The 17175-nt window shown below is 61.9% G+C and overlaps 1 protein-coding gene across 4 annotated transcripts in view; it reads left to right on the top strand.

The window, feature by feature from the left end:
- The first annotated feature begins 3515 nt into the window (after positions 1 to 3515).
- The window catches only part of IGSF9B (immunoglobulin superfamily member 9B), a 39692-nt gene continuing 26032 nt past the window's right edge, over positions 3516 to 17175 (top strand). For all 4 annotated transcript variants that reach the window (XR_010745258.1, XM_066334687.1, XM_066334686.1 and 1 more), the window contains exons 1-7: positions 3516 to 3579; positions 11257 to 11454; positions 12789 to 12935; positions 14411 to 14562; positions 15644 to 15761; positions 16607 to 16748; positions 16868 to 17013. Coding sequence is in view for 3 of the 4 variants with exons in the window: in XM_066334687.1 (XP_066190784.1) it covers positions 3516 to 3579; positions 11257 to 11454; positions 12789 to 12935; positions 14411 to 14562; positions 15644 to 15761; positions 16607 to 16748; positions 16868 to 17013 (967 nt within the window). In the remaining variant the exon portion in view is untranslated. The remainder of the gene's footprint in view (positions 3580 to 11256; positions 11455 to 12788; positions 12936 to 14410; positions 14563 to 15643; positions 15762 to 16606; positions 16749 to 16867; positions 17014 to 17175) is intronic.

Genomic DNA, 17175 nt, shown 5'->3' with positions numbered 1-17175 from the left:
ACCTTGGCATGGAGGACTGTCTTTTTGCCTCCCACAAGGTGCTGGGCAGGAGGTGGCCGTGGCAGGAGGTGACCATGGCCAGGGACTGGGGTGCTCCTTGCCTTGCCACTGATTCCTTCACCCTCTCCCAGCTCTGCCACCACAGACTGACGTGCAAGTACAAGGAGTGCCCTGCTCATGTAAATAAACCCAGCTATAAATAGAGAGGGAGAGAAGTGTGAAAACAGTGGGGAATGGATTTCATGAAACCAGCAAATTAGTCTGGAGAAACAAGGGTGTGAACTGACAGCCATGCTCCAAACCAAGCCCATATTTCCAGTTTCTTGAGGGATGTTGGCGGGGCCCCTGTGCTGGGCTCGGCTTAGGGATGCACACACTGGGATCAGGGCTGGGTGCCCCCATCCACCACGGGCTCCTGATGCCTCCCAGGTTGGGCTGTGCTACCATAGGTGCCATCAACGCCATTAATTATTTTTCTTTTCCTCTTTGAAATTGTGGCAAAACCTAGGTAAAGACATGGAGATGATCTGACTGGTGACACGGACTCCAGCTCGACCAGAACGCATCGTTTCTGTCTGGTTGGGCGAGGGCAGATGGAGCTCTGCCAGCTCCTTTGCAGGCAGTGAGTGATGGCTGGGACTTTTTGGGTGCTTTGAAGGTGGCAGGAACAGCGTGGGAAGGGTGCTGGCCAAGGGGTTTTGCCCTGCTGGGCCACTCCAAACCAGATTGTCAGGAAATTGAAGAGCAGCTTGGAAGAGCAGAACTGCCCCAGCACAAGGGTCAGCCTCGGCTGTGCCAACCTCCCATGCAGATCTGCAAGCTTTCACTTCAGCCCTCAGCACTAGGAGCTGAGTCAGGCTTTTATGAGGTCTTGGAATTTGCTGGGGAAGCAAAGTGCCCGGGAGCTCGCGTGAGCTGGGGCTGGGGGATGCTCTTGCCTCCTGCCCAGGGCTGTGCCAACATCTGATCCTCCAGGAATGCAATTCCAGGCAGAAGCTGTGGGATGTTTCTCCAACTCCCACATCCTCTTCAAGAGTTGGGGTTTGGTTTTTTGGGGTTTTTTTTTTGCTTCTTTCCTGAACGTGCATGGGAAGAGGTGGGAAGACCAGCAGCTGCTCAGACCTCTTCCCAGATACTCTCCCAGTGGGCAAGGGGAAGACAGTGACTGCTGGGGACAAAAGGATCTGTCCCCCTCTCTGTGTGAGCGTGTCCCCTGCCAGGCTGGCTGTCATTAGGGGAAGTTCAGTGGCCCGTTTACCATGGCTGGCACGCTCCTGGGGAGCCAGCCCGGCTGTTTGCCCATCTGGCATGGCCAGGTCTTTGCAGAGAGGGTGGGTGGGCTGACATGGGGGAGCACAGAGACACTTCCTCTTTTCTGCCTGTTTTCCGTTGAATGAACCCAAATTCTCTCTTGCCAAGTGGGCTGTGCCCAGCGGGGGACAAAGGGGATAGGGTGACAAGGAGCTGTCACAACGGGCAAATGGTGTGGAGCAGGAGCAGGGGAGGGGCACAGGTGGTGCAATGACAGGAGGAGGTGGTACAGCTGGTGCTAGAGGTGACACTGGCACTGAGCCAGTGCCAGGTGAATGTGACACCAAGCTGTGGTGGTGGCACTGAGCAGTGCAGGGTCCTGGCAGAGGTGACAGCAAGCTGGAACAGGGGGCAGGTGACATGTCTGTCCCGAGTTGGAGGGCGATGACCCTGGACCTCTGCCAGGGCACAGATGGTGGCAGCTGTGTTACCCTGAGGTGATGTGCAGTCCAAGGCTGCAGTGGCACCAAGCAGCTGGCAGGGAGGTGACCCTGAGGTGGTGGGGACAGGGTGGCAGGGACAGATGGCACAGCTGATGTGGAGCTGGTGCAGGGGGCAGGTGGCTGAGCCCGTGGTAGGGAGGTGACCCTGCCCAGTCACAAACTGTCACTGGCGTGTCAGAGGAGCAGTGCATAGCAGCAGGGGCAGGTGGCAGCTGGGGACAGGGAGGTGACACTGCATCAGAGGAGGGGGCACATCTGGGGACAGGGAGGTGACACTAAGGCTATGCAGGGGCACAGCTGGGGACAGGAAAGTGATGCTGAGCTGGCACAGAGAATGCATGTGGGGACAGGGAGTGACACTGAGCCGGAAAGTGATGCTGGGTGGGCGTAGGGGACACATCTGGAGACGGGAAGGTGATGTCGCGCCAAGGCAGGGACACATCTGCAGACAAGGAGGGAAGAGTGAGTAGGTGCAGTGACATCTGGGGATAGGGAGGTGATGATGAGTTGGTGGAGGGGCACATCTGTGGACAGGGAGGTGGCACTGAGCCAGTGCTGTGACACATCTGGGGATGGGAAGGTGCCACAGGGGCACATCTGGACACAGGCAGGTGGCACGGTACCAGTGTAGGGGCCCCTCTGGGGATGGGAAGGTGACACTGATCTGGTTTGGTGACACATCTGGGGACAAGGAGGTGGCACTGAGTAGGTGAAGTGACACATCTGTGGACAGGGAGGTGACACTCAAACAGTGCGGTGACACATTTGGGGGTGAGGAGGTGGCACTGAGCTGGTGCAGGGGCACATCTATGGACGAGGAGGTGCACTGATCTGGTGCAGTGATGCATCTGGGTCAGGGAGGTGACACTGAGTAGGTGCGGTGACACATCTGGACACGGGGAGGTGACACCGAGCCGGTACAGGGGTACACCTGGAGGCAAGGAGGTGACACTGTACCGGTGCAGGGGCACATCTGGGGACAGAGAGGCGACACTGATTGGGTTCGGTGACATAGGTGGGGACGGGGAGGTGGCACTGAGCCGGTGCAGGGGTACACCTGGAGGCAGGGAGGTGACACTGATCCGGTTCGGTGACACATCTGGGAACGGGGAGATGACACCGAGCCGGCGCAGGGGCACACCTAGATACAGGGAGGTGACACCACACCGGTACAGGGCACCTCTGGGGACAGGGAGGTGACACCGATCCGGTTCGGTGACACATCTGGGGACAAGGAGGTGGCACTGAAGCTGTGCGGTGGCTCATGTGGACACGGGCAGGTGGCAGCGCGGCGGCGCGGGGGCCCAGGCGGGCTCGGGGCGGTGCGGGTCCCGGCGGGTGTCCGCGCGGGGAGGTGACCGTCCGGCGGAGGTGACCGCGCCGCTCCCGGCAGTGCGCATGATACTGCGGCGCAGGGGCCCCGTGCGCGCCAACCCACCTTGAACCGGCCCGGGCCGCGGCGGCGGCCAATCACCGCCCACTCCGCCGGGGCGCGGCCAATGGGCGGCGGGCGGGGGCGGTGCCGAGCCGCTAAAGGGCGCAGGCTAGGCTGCACCGCGCGGCGGAGCGCAGGTGCGGCGCGGCGCGGGGATGGGCGCGGGCATGGGCGCAGCGGCGGGCGGCCGGCCCTGAGCCGCCCCTCCGGCCCCGCCAGCCCCGCCGAGCCCTGCCCGGCCACGGCCAGCCCGGCCCGGCCCCGCCCCGCCCCGGCCGGGCCGCCCGGCGGGCGGAAGATGCTGCGCACCGGGGGCCGGTAGTACTATGATTTGGTATGTGGCCGCTTTGGTAGCAAGTGTGCTCGGCGCCCGCGGGCTGCCCGTCCAAGGTGAGTGCGGCCGCGGGGTGTTCTCCGCCGGGGTGAGCCCGGGAGGGGCGCGCCGGGGTCTGCGGGGCGGCGGCGGGGCCGCCTCTTCGTGTCGTCCCCCCCCTTTCCCGGTGGAGCGGATGCGGCGGGGGAGATGCGCATGGACCGGGAGGGATGCGCGTACCGGGGAGGGCATCGCGTCCCGGGGAGAAGGAACCGGGAAGGGGCTGGGGAGGAGGGTAGGAGGGGGAGCTGCGGCTGCGAAGGGGGTTTGCGGGGTTGGCGTCTTCCCCGCTGCCGGTATGGGGACCGAGCGCTTCCCGCTGCGGCGGGGCGCTGGCGATTCCTTCATCCCCCGCTGCCGGGGGGAGCCGGGAGCGCCCGGCGCATCCTCCGTCCGCAGGCGCTCGGCGGGCTTGGCCGTGACCTCCCTGAGGGCAGCGGCTGCAGCTGGGGAAGTTCGGGAAGCCGCGGTGCGGCGGAGCCTCTGCCCAGGGGTTGGAAATTCCCTTTGGGAGAAGGCAAACGGGTGCGGGTCCTGGCGGGGGGAAGCACGGCTGGCTGAGTGTTCCCCTTGGTCAGGGATGGGCAAGCTTTTCTGCGCATTCGGATTTCTTCTCTCATCCTGAGGAAGCGCCTGCGGCAGCTCCGGGGGGTGCGGGCAGCGTTTGCCCTTCCCTGCAAGGGTAGCCCGGCTGGGCAAGGAGAAATGCAGGAGGGATTCGTCGTCTTCCCCTGCAGCGCCCCGGCTGCGGGTTTGGGGGTGACTTTGCTCCCACCTCCCCGCCCAGGAGAGGCTGCCCTCCTTCTCCCCTCACTGCAGGCTGGCTGCTGTGCTGTGGTAAACTGAGGCACAGGGTTGTCCAAGGTCAGGACGGAGACGGCAGCGAGGAATAACCCTCATTTTCCTGCTCCGGCTTCTTTCCCTTCAGCTGCCAGCCCCCTCCCACTCCTCTGAGCCATCCCTGCAGGTAGAGAGGAGCTGCCTGCCGCTGGTGCAGCACCGTCCCCCATTTCTGCCGCTGCTTCCTCCCTGGGCACATGGTTATCCCTGCCTCCCCGTGGTCCTTGGACGGGATGAGCCCCTGGAGCCGTGTCCTGGGTGTCACCCAGCCTGCCCAGGGGGATGCAGTGGCTACCGGCAGCAAGCGATGCCTGGCTGGCAGCCACCACCACTCCCCTCCCCGTGGTGTGGGGTCGCTGCCTCGAGGGGCACGGGTGGGCTGGGAGGGGGCACTTGCCGGGGTGCTGCAGCCCCCCCAAATTCGCAGCGCTCCTCGAGCCCACTGGGTCACATCTGTGCCGTGCCACAGTCTCTTGTCCTCCTCTCCTGGCAGGCGGCTCCTGGAGGCAGGGGGTGTGTGTCAGGACGGAGCTGTCCTCTCGCGGGGCTCAGGATGGGGCTGCCCCATTTGGGGGTACGTAGCCCCTCTTCCTGAGCCGTGGCCGGCTGCTGCCTGCCCGAGCTGCGTGCTGCAGTGTGGTGAGGCAGTGTTTGCAGCAGCGGCTTGTACAGGGATGCTCTGCCGGGGAGAGGAGCAGAGCAGCGCGTTCGGCACCCGGGAACTTGGAAATACCCTGGAGCCGTTCGGATGGAGCTCGGGAGCTGGTGCCGGAGTGGGTGGGTGCCGGGGAGCCCCGGCACGGGGGTGCTGTGCGTGTTGAGCAGCGTGTACGTGATGAATGAGCGTGCCGTGAGTAATGCGTGGGTGGGTGCCGGGGGAGGGGGTGCTGCGGGCCGGCGTGGCCCCCGCAGGGGCAGGGAGCCCGTGGGACTCGCCCCAGCCACTGCAAGCCTTTGGTCCCAGCACTGTCCCGTCCTCATGGGGAGTTGTCACCCCGCACTGCTTGGGGACAGAGCTTTGGAGGAGAGCTGGGGCTCGCTGTGTGCAGGTGCCTTCGCTGGGGCTTTTCCTCTTGCCGTGGCCTTCCTCCCACACCACTTCCTCTTTGCTAAGCTGAGAAGCAGCGATGCTGGCCCTGGGCAGCCTTCTTGCCTGGCTCTCCAAGGGCTTTCCAGGCGTTAATCGGCTCAGAGAGGGAAGGAGGGTGCATTATCCTCTCTTATGGCATGGGGGAGGAGAGCCAGGACGTGACCGCGCCAGGAGTGGGTGTCAGAGGAGGGATCCGGCCTCCTGGCATTCCCAGCAGTGCCGTCACACCGAGGGGCTTTTCCTCCCTCTCCCACGAGCGTGTGACGCTGTGGCATCACACAGTGAGTGGGGATGCTCGTGGATCCAGCAGGAGGGTTTGCAGAGGGAGGATTCGGCTCTGCCAGCCCCAGTGAGGGCTCCTTGAAGAGGTTCCCTGGACACCGCGGCGGGCGATGCTGCTGGCGCTGACCTTGGCGGGTTGGAGTGGCTCGGCGTGGCAGTGCCAGCGCTGCATCCCCTGCTCGCTCCCGGCACACAGCTCTTGGGTTTTGCCTCTTTGGCTGTGGAGGAGTCTGGACCGGGAGCCGCTGGATTTGGCACGTGCGGCTTTGGCCCCGCTCTCTTCTGGCAAAGGGATGGTTTGGCACCGGGAGCAGCCAAGGGCGTTGGCCGGGCTCCCATTTCCATCATTCCCTGGAGGTTTTCTGCTCCTCTGGACCTGTTGGATGGGAGCGTGCAGGGCAGGGAGGGACGTGAGCGTCTCGGTCGATGACTTGGCTTGCCGGAGGGTCCTCGCGGCGATGCTTTGCCGGCTCACTTGCCTTTTGACTTGGAAGATGCAGCTTTGCTGGTGATGGGTGAACCCTGCATTTCCTCTCCAGGGCTGTGGCAGGGTGGCACAGCTCCCATTCACCTCTGGTCCCTCTGTCTTGGAGGTCGTGCCTTCATGCTGGACGAGAATTCCTGCAGATGGGCAGGCAGTGGGTCCAACCCCATGCCGTGCCGATGGAGGAGTCCTTCCCTCTCCCTATCCCTGCGGTAGGAATCTCCCGAGCTGAGAGCCCTGAGCGACCAGCTGGCCTTTGGAAAAACAACTCCCTTCCTCCCGCTCCTCCATGGAGAGGCTGGCGTTGGTGGGAGGGCTGCCTGAGCCAGGAACAGCGTGAATCAGGAGCTGCTGGCGGGCAGCTCGGAGCGCTGCCTGCATCCCAGTTTCCTGTTGGAGGGCTGTGAAGGCATCAGGATGGTACCCACTGCTCCACTGGGGGGGTAATGCCAGCCTACAGGGGGGTACTGGTATGATGTGGGGCTGGGCTGGGGGCACAGCACCCTGGCAGCGCTCTCCAGCTGCAGGAGGTCTCCTGTGGGATGGGTTTGGTGCTCCAGCTCCCACCACAGCGGCTTGTTTGGCCCCGTGGAGCACAGAGGGAGCTCACGGGGAGCACACAGGTAGCTGCTGGTCGTTGCTGGGAGATGATGCCTCCCACGAGGCAGCTGCCAACACCAGATGCTCAACACCGGGCTGGTGGCTATTAGAGGGAGGGGACACAAGGGACACCCAGGTAGGAGTAAGGCGATCTCAGGGAAGTAATTTTCTTTCCTGCTCCATCTCCGTGCCTCTCAGAGCACCAAGCTGTGCTCCCACGTGCTTGCAGTGCTGCTGCCCGGCCAGGTACATTCCCACCTGTGCTATTCCAGGGAGCAAGGATCCACTGTGGGGCAGCATCCCATGCATGCATTCCCCTTGGGATGCCAGAGCAGCTGCCTGCCTGCCTGGGGAGGGTGGTGGTGGTCCCACAGGACACCCCCTTGTGCCCAGGAATGGGGTTCTGAGTTCCCATCACACTGTGAATGGGGCAGCAAGCCACCCCTCAGAGCTGCTAATCCTTCTCCTCCCTGGCCCCGTGTGACCTTGAGGCATGTCACTTGACCTGCGCGTTGCCCTCCATCCATCTGGAAAATCGGGTTTAAAACGCAGGAATCGCACTGAAAGCCCAGATGCTGCTTTCCAGCTGGGGGAGGGGGCGAGTGCTGTGCTCCCAGCCCCGGGGCTTCTCCCCACCAGGGGACAGGCGGATGCTTTTTGGGGGGCTCTGGATACCCCAAGATAGGCAGAGGGACTGGGTTTTTAATGGGGGATGCAGCCACCACTGAGATATTTAGGGGGCTACAGAGGTGGGGGACGGGCAATCTCTGGGCACCCCACACCCTGCCCTGGCAGCCAGGGTCCCTGCAGCACGCTGTCCCTGTCCCCCACCCTGGGCTGCAGTCGCCCCCCTCTTCATTTCATGGCAATGGCTGCCTGCTCTCCTTCCCTGCTGGCCTCCATATGCCACGCTGGTGGCCTTGTCCTCAGAGATCCCTGCCATATCCCGCCTCCACCGATGGGAGCGGGATGTGTCAGAGCACATCTCATCTCGGCTTACCAGGGAGGAGAGGTCCCCAGGCTCTGGGCCTTGTGCCTGCTCCCTCAGCTGTCCCCATGGGGGCACAAGGTGGGGATGAGTGCCAGGGGTGTGGGGCAGCATTGGAAATGGATAGTGGGTGCCTGTTAGTGGGCTGCAAGGCGATGGTGGGTCAGGACAGGATGCCCTTTCTGCCCCAGGGCATGGATATCCACTGTGCCGGGCAGGAATGCCTTCCCAGGTGTTAATTCCTTTGGAAACCTCTCTGCCATGGCCATGTCCTTCTCACAGAACACCTGCAGGAACGGTCCTGCTTCAGCGAGTGCAGCAGAGATGCTGCATGCCTTCAGCTTCCCTGAGCCCTGTGGCACCTTCCACCTCTGCCCTCAGGACTAGAGGAACTGGATGCCCAGAGGCAGGTGAGGGTCTCCCTGTCCTTGGCATCGCCATCCTGGGGAGCCCCACGGTGGCACCGTCTCGGTGGCGGCAGCCTTCCCTCCTCTCCCTTTGGGATGCTGTTCAACTCCACCTCCGCATCTTGTATTCTTGCCTCCTGGCACGCGGCGTGCTTTTATTTTTCCTGGATCTGCTTGGATGACGAAGCCTGTTGATTACTTGTTTTTCTTTACGAGGCATCCCCCAGCTTCACGTGAGTTCCTGCACCGAGGCGGATTTGGGGTTCACATCCCTGCTGCCGCTCCCTGATGTTGACCCCGTTTCCAAACCGCAGATTCAGCCTTGAAACCTCTCTGAACTTGGCTGGGAAAATCAAGTGGGTTTAAAAATACCCCGTCTATTTGTGCTCTGTTTCTTCTGGCGTCTGCGGGTTGTTTTCAAGCGTTTCCCTACAAATGTGGGGGTGAGAAAACACTTTGAATCGAGAGCTGCAGTCTCCATTGCTCGCTTTCTTCATGGTCTGGACTCGGAAGGAAAACCTGGTCAGGGTTGGGACTGCAGGGTTGGTGGGTTGGGAAGTTGAGAAGACCCAAAGAGGGCTCATGAGACATCTCCCCGTTGCCCTCCTGGTGCTCTGGCAGTGGGGACAGGAGGGCACGGGGCCGGTAGCGGGGCGGGTGGCAGCTGGGGAGAGCCGGGGGCCGGTTCTCCGCCGTGGCTGCCAGTCGGCCGTGCGCTGGGGAGGTGATGCTCAGCCGTGCGTGCAATTCCCCACCGGCCTTGCGATCAGACACCGGCGCTGCGAGCTGCCGGGGATGACCTATTTTCCTGCGCCCGGGCAGCCCTGGCCAGGCGTGGGTCCGGCGGAGCGGCTGGCTCGTCCCCTCCCTGGGGGCATCACCCACTGCTCTGCCAGGGAGCCAGTCAGGGGATCCTGGCGTAGTGGGACTCCCTGGCGCCCATCCCCAGGGGGTCTGGGTGGCCTCTTGGGCAGCGAGCTTGCTCCAGCTGGGCAAACATCAGCATTCCAGGCTCCAGTTGGTGGAGAGGTGCTGGAAACCAAGATTCCCTCTTGGTAGCCCAGGAGCCGGAGCGCTGGGGTAGGTGGGGGGCTTGGGAAAGGCATTTGGGCACTGCTGCTTCCATCTTCTCCTGCTGGTGGGTGGAGGGTGTCACTTTGAAGGTGACGAGGTGCCGAGGACCTGCTCGCCGGGCGAGGCGGCCGGGGAAGCGCGTCCTTGGATGCTCTTGAGCAGCACGTGACAGCTCTGTCCCCGATCAGCGCAGCAGGACCATGGGCAGGGATGGGGGTTCCAGCCCTGCAGCACAGCCCCCCTCACCCTCCCGGCTGGGCACAGCGGGGTCAGGACGGCTTCTCACAGCTCAGTGCCGGGGTGGCAGGGGAGGGCTGACACCGTCCCTGCTGACAGGGTGCGAATGGGAGCTCATCGGCGATGCAGCGCTAACGAGGGATGGAAAGGTGCAAGAGTGTTGTCGAGGCGGTGCAAAGCGTGTGCGGGGGTGTGTGAGCACACCGCACGTGTGTGCTCAGCGATTCCCCCCCGCCCCGCCGGGCTCCGGGCGGATCCGTGGCCGTGCAGGACCCCCCAGCTCCGCAGGACCCCCAGAGCAGAGCCGGGTGCCTGCAGTGGGTGTGCAATGCAGCATCTGCTCCTTGCAGATGGCTCAGAGCTCTGCACCCCGGCGTCACCCACCCCGCTGCCACCAGCCAGCCCTCCCAGTTAAAGAGACACCCGTGCCCAGTTTGCTGGTGGCGTGGGGGCTGGGGACGCTCGGGTGACCATCAGGCTGTGACCCTCTGCAGGGACAACACCTTGTGCGTGCTATGTGCGAGCCGCGGCCAGCTCTGCCCGCTGCCCTTCCCGCGGGGACACTCGGCTGGTGGGCCCGTGGGGTGGCACATCACGGGCCTCTCGCCGGTACGCGCTTGTGCCAGAGCCAAAAATAGCCGGTGATGCTCGGTGATGCTCGGCTCCCGCGGCGGGGAAGCGGTGATGTCACTCGCCGCCAATCACCGGCGGCCCCGAGGAGCAGCGCGGAGGAGTGGGAACGTGCTTCCCCGAGCATCCCTCCCCGAGCATCCCCCCCAGAACAGCCAGCGGCCGCGTGTGCCAGGAAAACGGGGGGCCCTTCCTTGATGGGAAAGGCGATGTGGGTCTAAACCTACTTTTGAGGACCCCCCCCCCCCCCCGCCCCTTGTTTGGCTTTCCCCCATCCCCGGGCTTCCCTCTCTCTCCCTCTCTGAACGCCGTGCTGAGGATGCAGCTTTGCTGCTGCTGGCAGAGCAGGATGACGCCAGGCTGCAGAGAGCAGGGCGGCACAGCCGGGGTGGAGCAGCCTCGGAGATGAGACCAAAGTCCCCTGTAATTATCCAGCTGGGAGGAGCAGGGTGACAGACCCGACACGCAGGTTGCAGACGGGTTTCAGGCTTGGGGCTCTTGGGGATGCCCGAGGACATGTGGGCTTGGCTGGAGCATGGTGGCTCCGGGGGCCCAGCTCACCCTGGCACCGGTGGGACAGCAGAGCTGTGGTCAGGGGTCCCTGCATTCTCAGTCCTGCTCGCTGGAGGATGCAAGGGCACAAGCTAAAAGCAGCCTTTTCCCTGCCACAAGGATACAGGGTAGCCCAGATGGTGCTGCCATGTGGGGAGCAGTGCTAGGCATGCTCTGTGCCCCCCTACTGAGAACAGGGGTCCCCAAACCCCTTGTGGGGTCACAGGATATCAGCCTTGCCCTGATGCAGAGGTTGGGAAGCTGTCCTGGAGCACTGAGGTGCTGATGGCCACTGTCCTGACTCCTGTGGTAGCTCAGGGTGGCCCTGGAGCTGAGTATAAGGACTTGGGACCCCCTGTTTTTGGGGCAAGGGTGACCCACAGGCTGCCCTAGTTGGAGACAGGTGGCTGGGGATGGGCAGTATTGCTGCTGGTGTTCTTCTGGGCATCTTGGTTCGAGCTGGTGACCAGCAGTGGGATCAGCCACAGATTCTTCCTTTCCCCCTCACAGGTGCCCTCGGCTCGAGGGAGGAGCCCGAGTTCGTGACCGCTCGCGCTGGCGAGAGCGTGGTCCTGGGATGCGACGTGATCCACCCGCTGACGGGGCAGCCCCCTCCCTATGTCGTGGAGTGGTTCAAGTTCGGCGTCCCCATCCCCATCTTCATCAAGTTTGGGTTTTACCCTCCCCATGTCGACCCGGAGTATGCCGGTGAGTGCTGGGGGCGCAGGGGGACGAGGGCAGGGTGGGGGGCCCCGGCTGCGGCACGGCTCGGGCCGCGCGGCTCCGCTCCATCCGCTCCTCCGTCGGAAACCGCGCGGGCTCTGCCTCTCGTTGCTCGCTTTCCACCCAGTTGGTTTTAATTAAGCAGCAGCGTTAGGAAGCCAGCTGGGCTGCGTGGGACGGGAGCAAGCGAGGCAGAGAAACCCAGGGTGACGCGTGGTGGCGGTGGCTGCTGCCGCTGCCGCTGTGCCCCAGAGCAGCTGTGAGCCCAGGGAGGGATGCTGGGGGGACGGTGGGGATGGAGCCAGGGCCACGTGCTGGGTGGAGGTGACAGGTTGGAGCTGCAGAATTCATGTGGCTGCTTGCCAATGTGCTGCCTGTGACACGTGGCCGGTGTCCTCTGGTGGGATCTGTGAGCTGGAAACCAGCCCTGAGAAGGTTGGTGTGGCAGGACTGACCCATTGTGGTATCTCTTTCCTTGTGGAATGCTGTCCTGGGAATCTTCCCTGGGATTTGTGGGTTTCTCTGCCCAAATTGCTCTCTAAGAAATGCTGCAGCAGAGAAGATGTACCAGCCCAACTGAGCTCTGCCAAACTCAGCTCAGCAATGAGTGATCCCACAGCCAGGGTGGAGGTTTAGGCTTCTCTGCTCCTGACCCAATTTTTGGGGCTGTGCACGGGGTCAGCTCAGGGCCGCCCTGCTTTCTGGGATTCTCCCAGGCGGGGAAAAGCTTTGGGGCACGCCTGCGTGCCGGCTGTGCCACCGCCAGCCCCCGGCTGGGAGCAGAAGGCCAGTGTCGCTGCGGGCAGACATCGCTCCAGGCACCTTGCCTGGCCCTGGCAGCTTGGCTCTGCCGTCCTCAGACGGGCCAGTGTGTCACCAGCCTGGCACCACTGGCCTGGCACCACCGGCTGCAACTGCACTGTGTGGCTCAGCCAGCCCCAAACAGGGACAGTGCCCACACAGGGATGGGGTGTCCCCTGTGGTGGTGTTCTAGGGGGTTGCTCTGGTGTCAAGATGGGGGTGTCCCCTGCAGTGATGCTCTAGGGCCTGCTCCAGTGTAAGGATGGGGCGTCCCTTGTGGCCATGCTCTGGGAGCTGCTCCAGTTTGGGATGGGGTCTCCCCTACAGTGATGCCCTGGAGGCTACTCCTGTTTGGGATGGTTTGATCCTCACAGTGATGCTCTGGGAGCTGCAGTTTGGGATGGGGTGTCCCCTTTGGCCGTGTTCTGGGGGCTGCTCCAGTTTGGGATGGAGTGTGCCCTGCAGTGACACGCTGGGGGCTGCTCTGGTGTGGGTGCCAATGCTGTGCTCTCCCACAGGCCGGGCCAGCCTGCACGACAAAGCCTCCCTGCGCATTGAGCAGGTGCGCTCCGAGGACCAGGGCTGGTACGAGTGCAAAGTGCTCATGCTGGACCAGCAGTACGACACCTTCCACAACGGCAGCTGGGTCCACCTCACGGTCAATGGTGAGCGGGGCGGGGGCTGTGGCGTCCCTGCGGTGCCAGAGTGGGATTTCTGGTGGATTGGTGGATATCTGGTGGACGCCAGGCCTCGATGGCATCCTTGCCTGGCAGACATGCAAGCCTGAAGCCATCCAGGCTGGCTGCTCCAGCCAGGGTGTGACTTCAAAAGGGACAAAGTTTTATTAGGGATTCCTCAGTTTAATTACGTGGAGCTTGTTTAAAGGAGAGACATCAAGGGCCGGGGCTGGGAATGAATCTCCTCTCAACAAACAGATCAGAAAATCAAATCTTTGTTTTCTTGAAATTCAGATTTACTCAAATTACTTTTTCATTTTATTAAGGCTGTATATTAAACTAATTAGCAAATTGTCATTCTCCGCATCAGGAGAGAGATCTTTATTTTTAGCCCAGCAGCAGGGCTGTGCCTCTCCTGCTGCAGTGGGGTAGCTGGAGAGATGTGGCCACTGGCGGCTCCTCGCTGGTCTTGCCTTGACCTTGTGCAATTAATTTAACCTTTGGGGGGGGATGGCTGTGCTGTGGCACAGAGCAGAGCCACCTAATTGAGCCCAATTAGTGAGCGGGAGCTTTGCAAGAGGGGCCGTGCAGGCCGTCATCCCCATCCCTGCCTGCTGCCCTGCCTGCCGCTTCCTGCTCTCCCCCAGGCTGCTAATGAGCTCCGAGGGCTCGGGAAGGAGGGCAAGAGGAGGAGGAAGGAGGAGGATGGTGGTGCCTGGCTCACCTCTGCCACGTGCACAGGTCCTGCAAACCACCATCTGGAGGGGCTGGAAAATGGCTCCAGATCCTCTGTCCCTCCCCTTGGCAAAACGGGCCAGTTTTGGGGTTTTTATGTAGCACGGGACGTGCAGGGGCTTAATAACAATATAATAACGATAATCCTCCCAGCCCGAGGAATTGCTTTCAGGGTGAGGGCTGTGGCTTTCCCCCAGCGCATTACAACGCTTAATTTTCTTAGGGGGAAAATAAAAATCATTTAGGGAGAAACAAAATATAATTCCTTTTTTTTTTTTTTTTTTTTTTTTTTTTCCCAAGCAGATTAAATTGCCAACCTGTCTTCCTCTAAAGTGGGCTTTAACAACCGCGGGTAATTAGGGGCGGGCTGTAATCCTGCCAGCCTCTTTCATCAGGAAGGAGCCTTTCGATCTGCACTGCGGTGTTTTCCCATGTTTTGACAATAGCGAGTTAATGTGCAGCAGGGTGGGTGGGGGGAGGACGTTGTGCTGCTGGGGAAGAGAGGGGACAGGGCTGGGGTGTGATGTGGCACCTCTTGGTCGCTGTCCCCATGGACACCCCTGTCCCTGCAGCCCCATCTGCCTTTGGGGTGGTCGCAGCCCCGCCGTGGCGATGTGCAGAGTGTCACCTGTGTGCAGGCAGCAGCTTCCCCTCTGTCCCCGTGTGCCCCCAGACCCACAGTGGCCACGGGTGACCCGGGGGGTGACGGTGGTGTCCTGTGCCCCCAGCTCCCCCCACGTTCACGGAGACCCCGCCGCAGTACGTAGAGGCAAAGGAGGGCAGCAGCGTCACCCTGACCTGCATGGCGTTCGGGAACCCCAAGCCCATCGTCACCTGGCTCAGAGAGGGAGACCTGCTGGGTGCCAATGGCAAGTACCAGGTAGGTGAGGAAGGGCTGCCGTGGGGACTGGGAGCTGGCAGGGACATTAGTGACAGGGCCATGGTGGCGGCAGCTCCGCCGTGCCTGGAGCCAGCCGTGCTTTCTCAGCACTTCTCCTTGGTGAGATGCCCATTTTCCCCCACCCCATCCCTGCTGAGCTGCAGCCTGTAACGCTGCCAGCCCTTGGGTGCAGGCTGGAGACCACCACGTGCTTGGGACAGCCTTGCTCCTGCACCTGACCTACTCCCTGTGGACTCAGCCCAGGGGCCAAGACCCTGGAGGTGGGGTGGGGCTGCAGCCTGGGGTAGTGTACCCCCGACAGGGATGGATGCAGCAGGGCTGGGGCAGCGGAGGGTTGAGCAGGGAGGATTTCCCCTCCTCCCCTCCCCTTCAGGACCCTTTTTGCATCCCAGAGGCTCCCAGGCAGAGATTCCCCCCTGAGCTGTAATTGGTAAATCAGGCATTGGAATCAGCGCAGGCACTAATGAGAGTAATTAGGAATCATTTGTTACTAATTGAAATAGAAGGATGAGGCAGAATGAGGTGGGGGGAGAAGCCTGGCTGGGAGGCCTCTCTGTGCATGGGGGTGCTGCTACCCCAAAAGTGACAGTCCTTTGTCCATCCTTCTGTGGCCCCAGGGGGAATCCATCCACTCCCCTTCCAGCTGAGAGGTGGCTCCACAGGGAGGACAGTGGCCAAGCTGGGGTCTCCCCCTCATCCCCCAGCAGGTCCTTGGGGGGCAGGGAATACTCCAGCAAGGCTCCTTGTGAGGCTCCAATGGTGGCGTGGCTCTTGGCAGCAGTGGTTTGGAGCCTGCTGCCTGCCAATCACTTCTGGGAGATGAATGTGCTGGGATGGTTATTTATTTATTTCATGATTTTTTTTTTTTCCCTTCCCCTTGGCGTCGAGCAGAAACGCGTGTGTTGGTTTATTAATATCCCAAGTCTTGCAGAGCGGGGAAACCCGTCTCTCATCCGGCCCTAAAAGCGCCGGCAGCTCCCTGCCGTGGGAAGCAGGGAGGGTCTTCCCCTGTCCCCCTGGGGGTCCCTGCCCACGCTCCAGGGTCTTCACTTGTTCCCAGGTGAGCGACGGGAGCCTCACGGTGCTCTCGGTCAGCCGGGAGGACAGAGGTGCCTACACCTGCCGGGCCTACAGCATCCAGGGCGAGGCTGTGCACACCACGCGCCTGCTCGTCCAAGGTGAGACCTTCCAGCTGCTCAGCACCCCCTGGCAAGCCAGGATGAGGGGATCTCCACGGGCCACAGGGCTGTGGTATCACCCTGGAGCTGCCCCCAAGGCCTCAGTGCCTGGCACGGTGCTGGCTGCCCTGTGGCTCTGCATCCGGTTTGTAGGATGGAGGAATCCGCTTAATTGGGGCACGGTGGTGGCCGTGCTGATGAGCAGCCAGGCCCTGATGGCAGCTCGGTTTTGTTTGGGAAGCGGGGAGAAGATTGAGGCTGTCATGAAGCGCCTCGTCAGACAGCGGTGAGGCATGACAGGCATCCTGCTCCTTGCTCCCTCTCTTATTAAATAAATCTTTAATTAGGTCAACAGCTACCGGCAGAGAGAGGAGCACGGGGTGTCCTCTGCTCTGCTTTTGTGGCAGTAGTGAGCTGCTGGCTCCCGGCAGTCTGTTCCCCCGGGATTTTTCCTGTGGGTGATACTACCCTCAAGAAGTGCTGGGGATGAAAGGAGGCGTGTCCTTGTGTGCCCTGGGAGAACCACCATGGGCATTCCCTCCTCCGAGTTGTAGAGATTAGGGAGAGGGCTGAGAAGAACAGGGTCAGTGTGGTTCTCAGTCAGCCCAGGGATTAGGGAGAGGGTTGGGAATAGCAGGGTCACTGTGGTTCTCAGTCAGCCCAGGGATTAGGGAGAGGGTTGGGAATAGCAGGGTCACTGTGGTTCTCAGAGAATTGGGACCAGCCCTGCCCCAGAACCCTCCAGCAGCTCCCAGCCAAGACGCTGTGATGGAGCTGAACCCGAGCAACTCTTGTTGGGGACACCTGTAGTGGTGGGAGTGACACTTTGCTCTTCCCCGCTGCAGGACCTCCCTTTATCGTTTCCCCTCCGGAGAACATCACAGTCAACATCTCCCAGGATGCGCTGTTCACCTGCCAGGCCGAGGCGTATCCCGGGAACCTCACCTACCTGTGGTACTGGGAGGAGGAGAATGTCTACTTCAAGAAGTGAGTTTATAGCTGGTGGGGCAGCATGTTCCCCTCCTCCTGCTGCTCCTGGGAGCTGGGATTGTTTTGGGCTTTGCCCCTGGCTCTCCTCATGATGCTCCTCTCCTCTCGTCTTGCAGCGACTTGAAGCTGAGGGTGCGGATCCTGATCGACGGGACGCTGATTATTTTCCGTGTCAAACCAGAGGATGCTGGAAAATACACCTGTATCCCCAGCAACAGCCTGGGCCGCTCGCCATCAGCCTCTGCCTACCTGACAGTGCAGTGTGAGTGCGGGCATGGGGCTGGGATTGATAACACCTGGCTCCCAGGCAGCCCCAGAGGCTCTCCTGTCCTGGTATGACACTGGGAGAATCAGGCTGATGTGACAGCAGCCTTTGGATGAACACGGAATCATCCTCAGCAAAAAAGCTTGAGAGCATCCCACG

The sequence above is a fragment of the Sylvia atricapilla genome, chromosome 23 (genome assembly GCF_009819655.1).
Source record: "Sylvia atricapilla isolate bSylAtr1 chromosome 23, bSylAtr1.pri, whole genome shotgun sequence".
In the NCBI taxonomy this organism is placed as follows: domain Eukaryota; kingdom Metazoa; phylum Chordata; class Aves; order Passeriformes; family Sylviidae; genus Sylvia; species Sylvia atricapilla.
The sequence above is the reverse complement of the archived record's forward strand: the minus strand, read 5'-3'. Positions and strand labels throughout refer to the sequence as shown.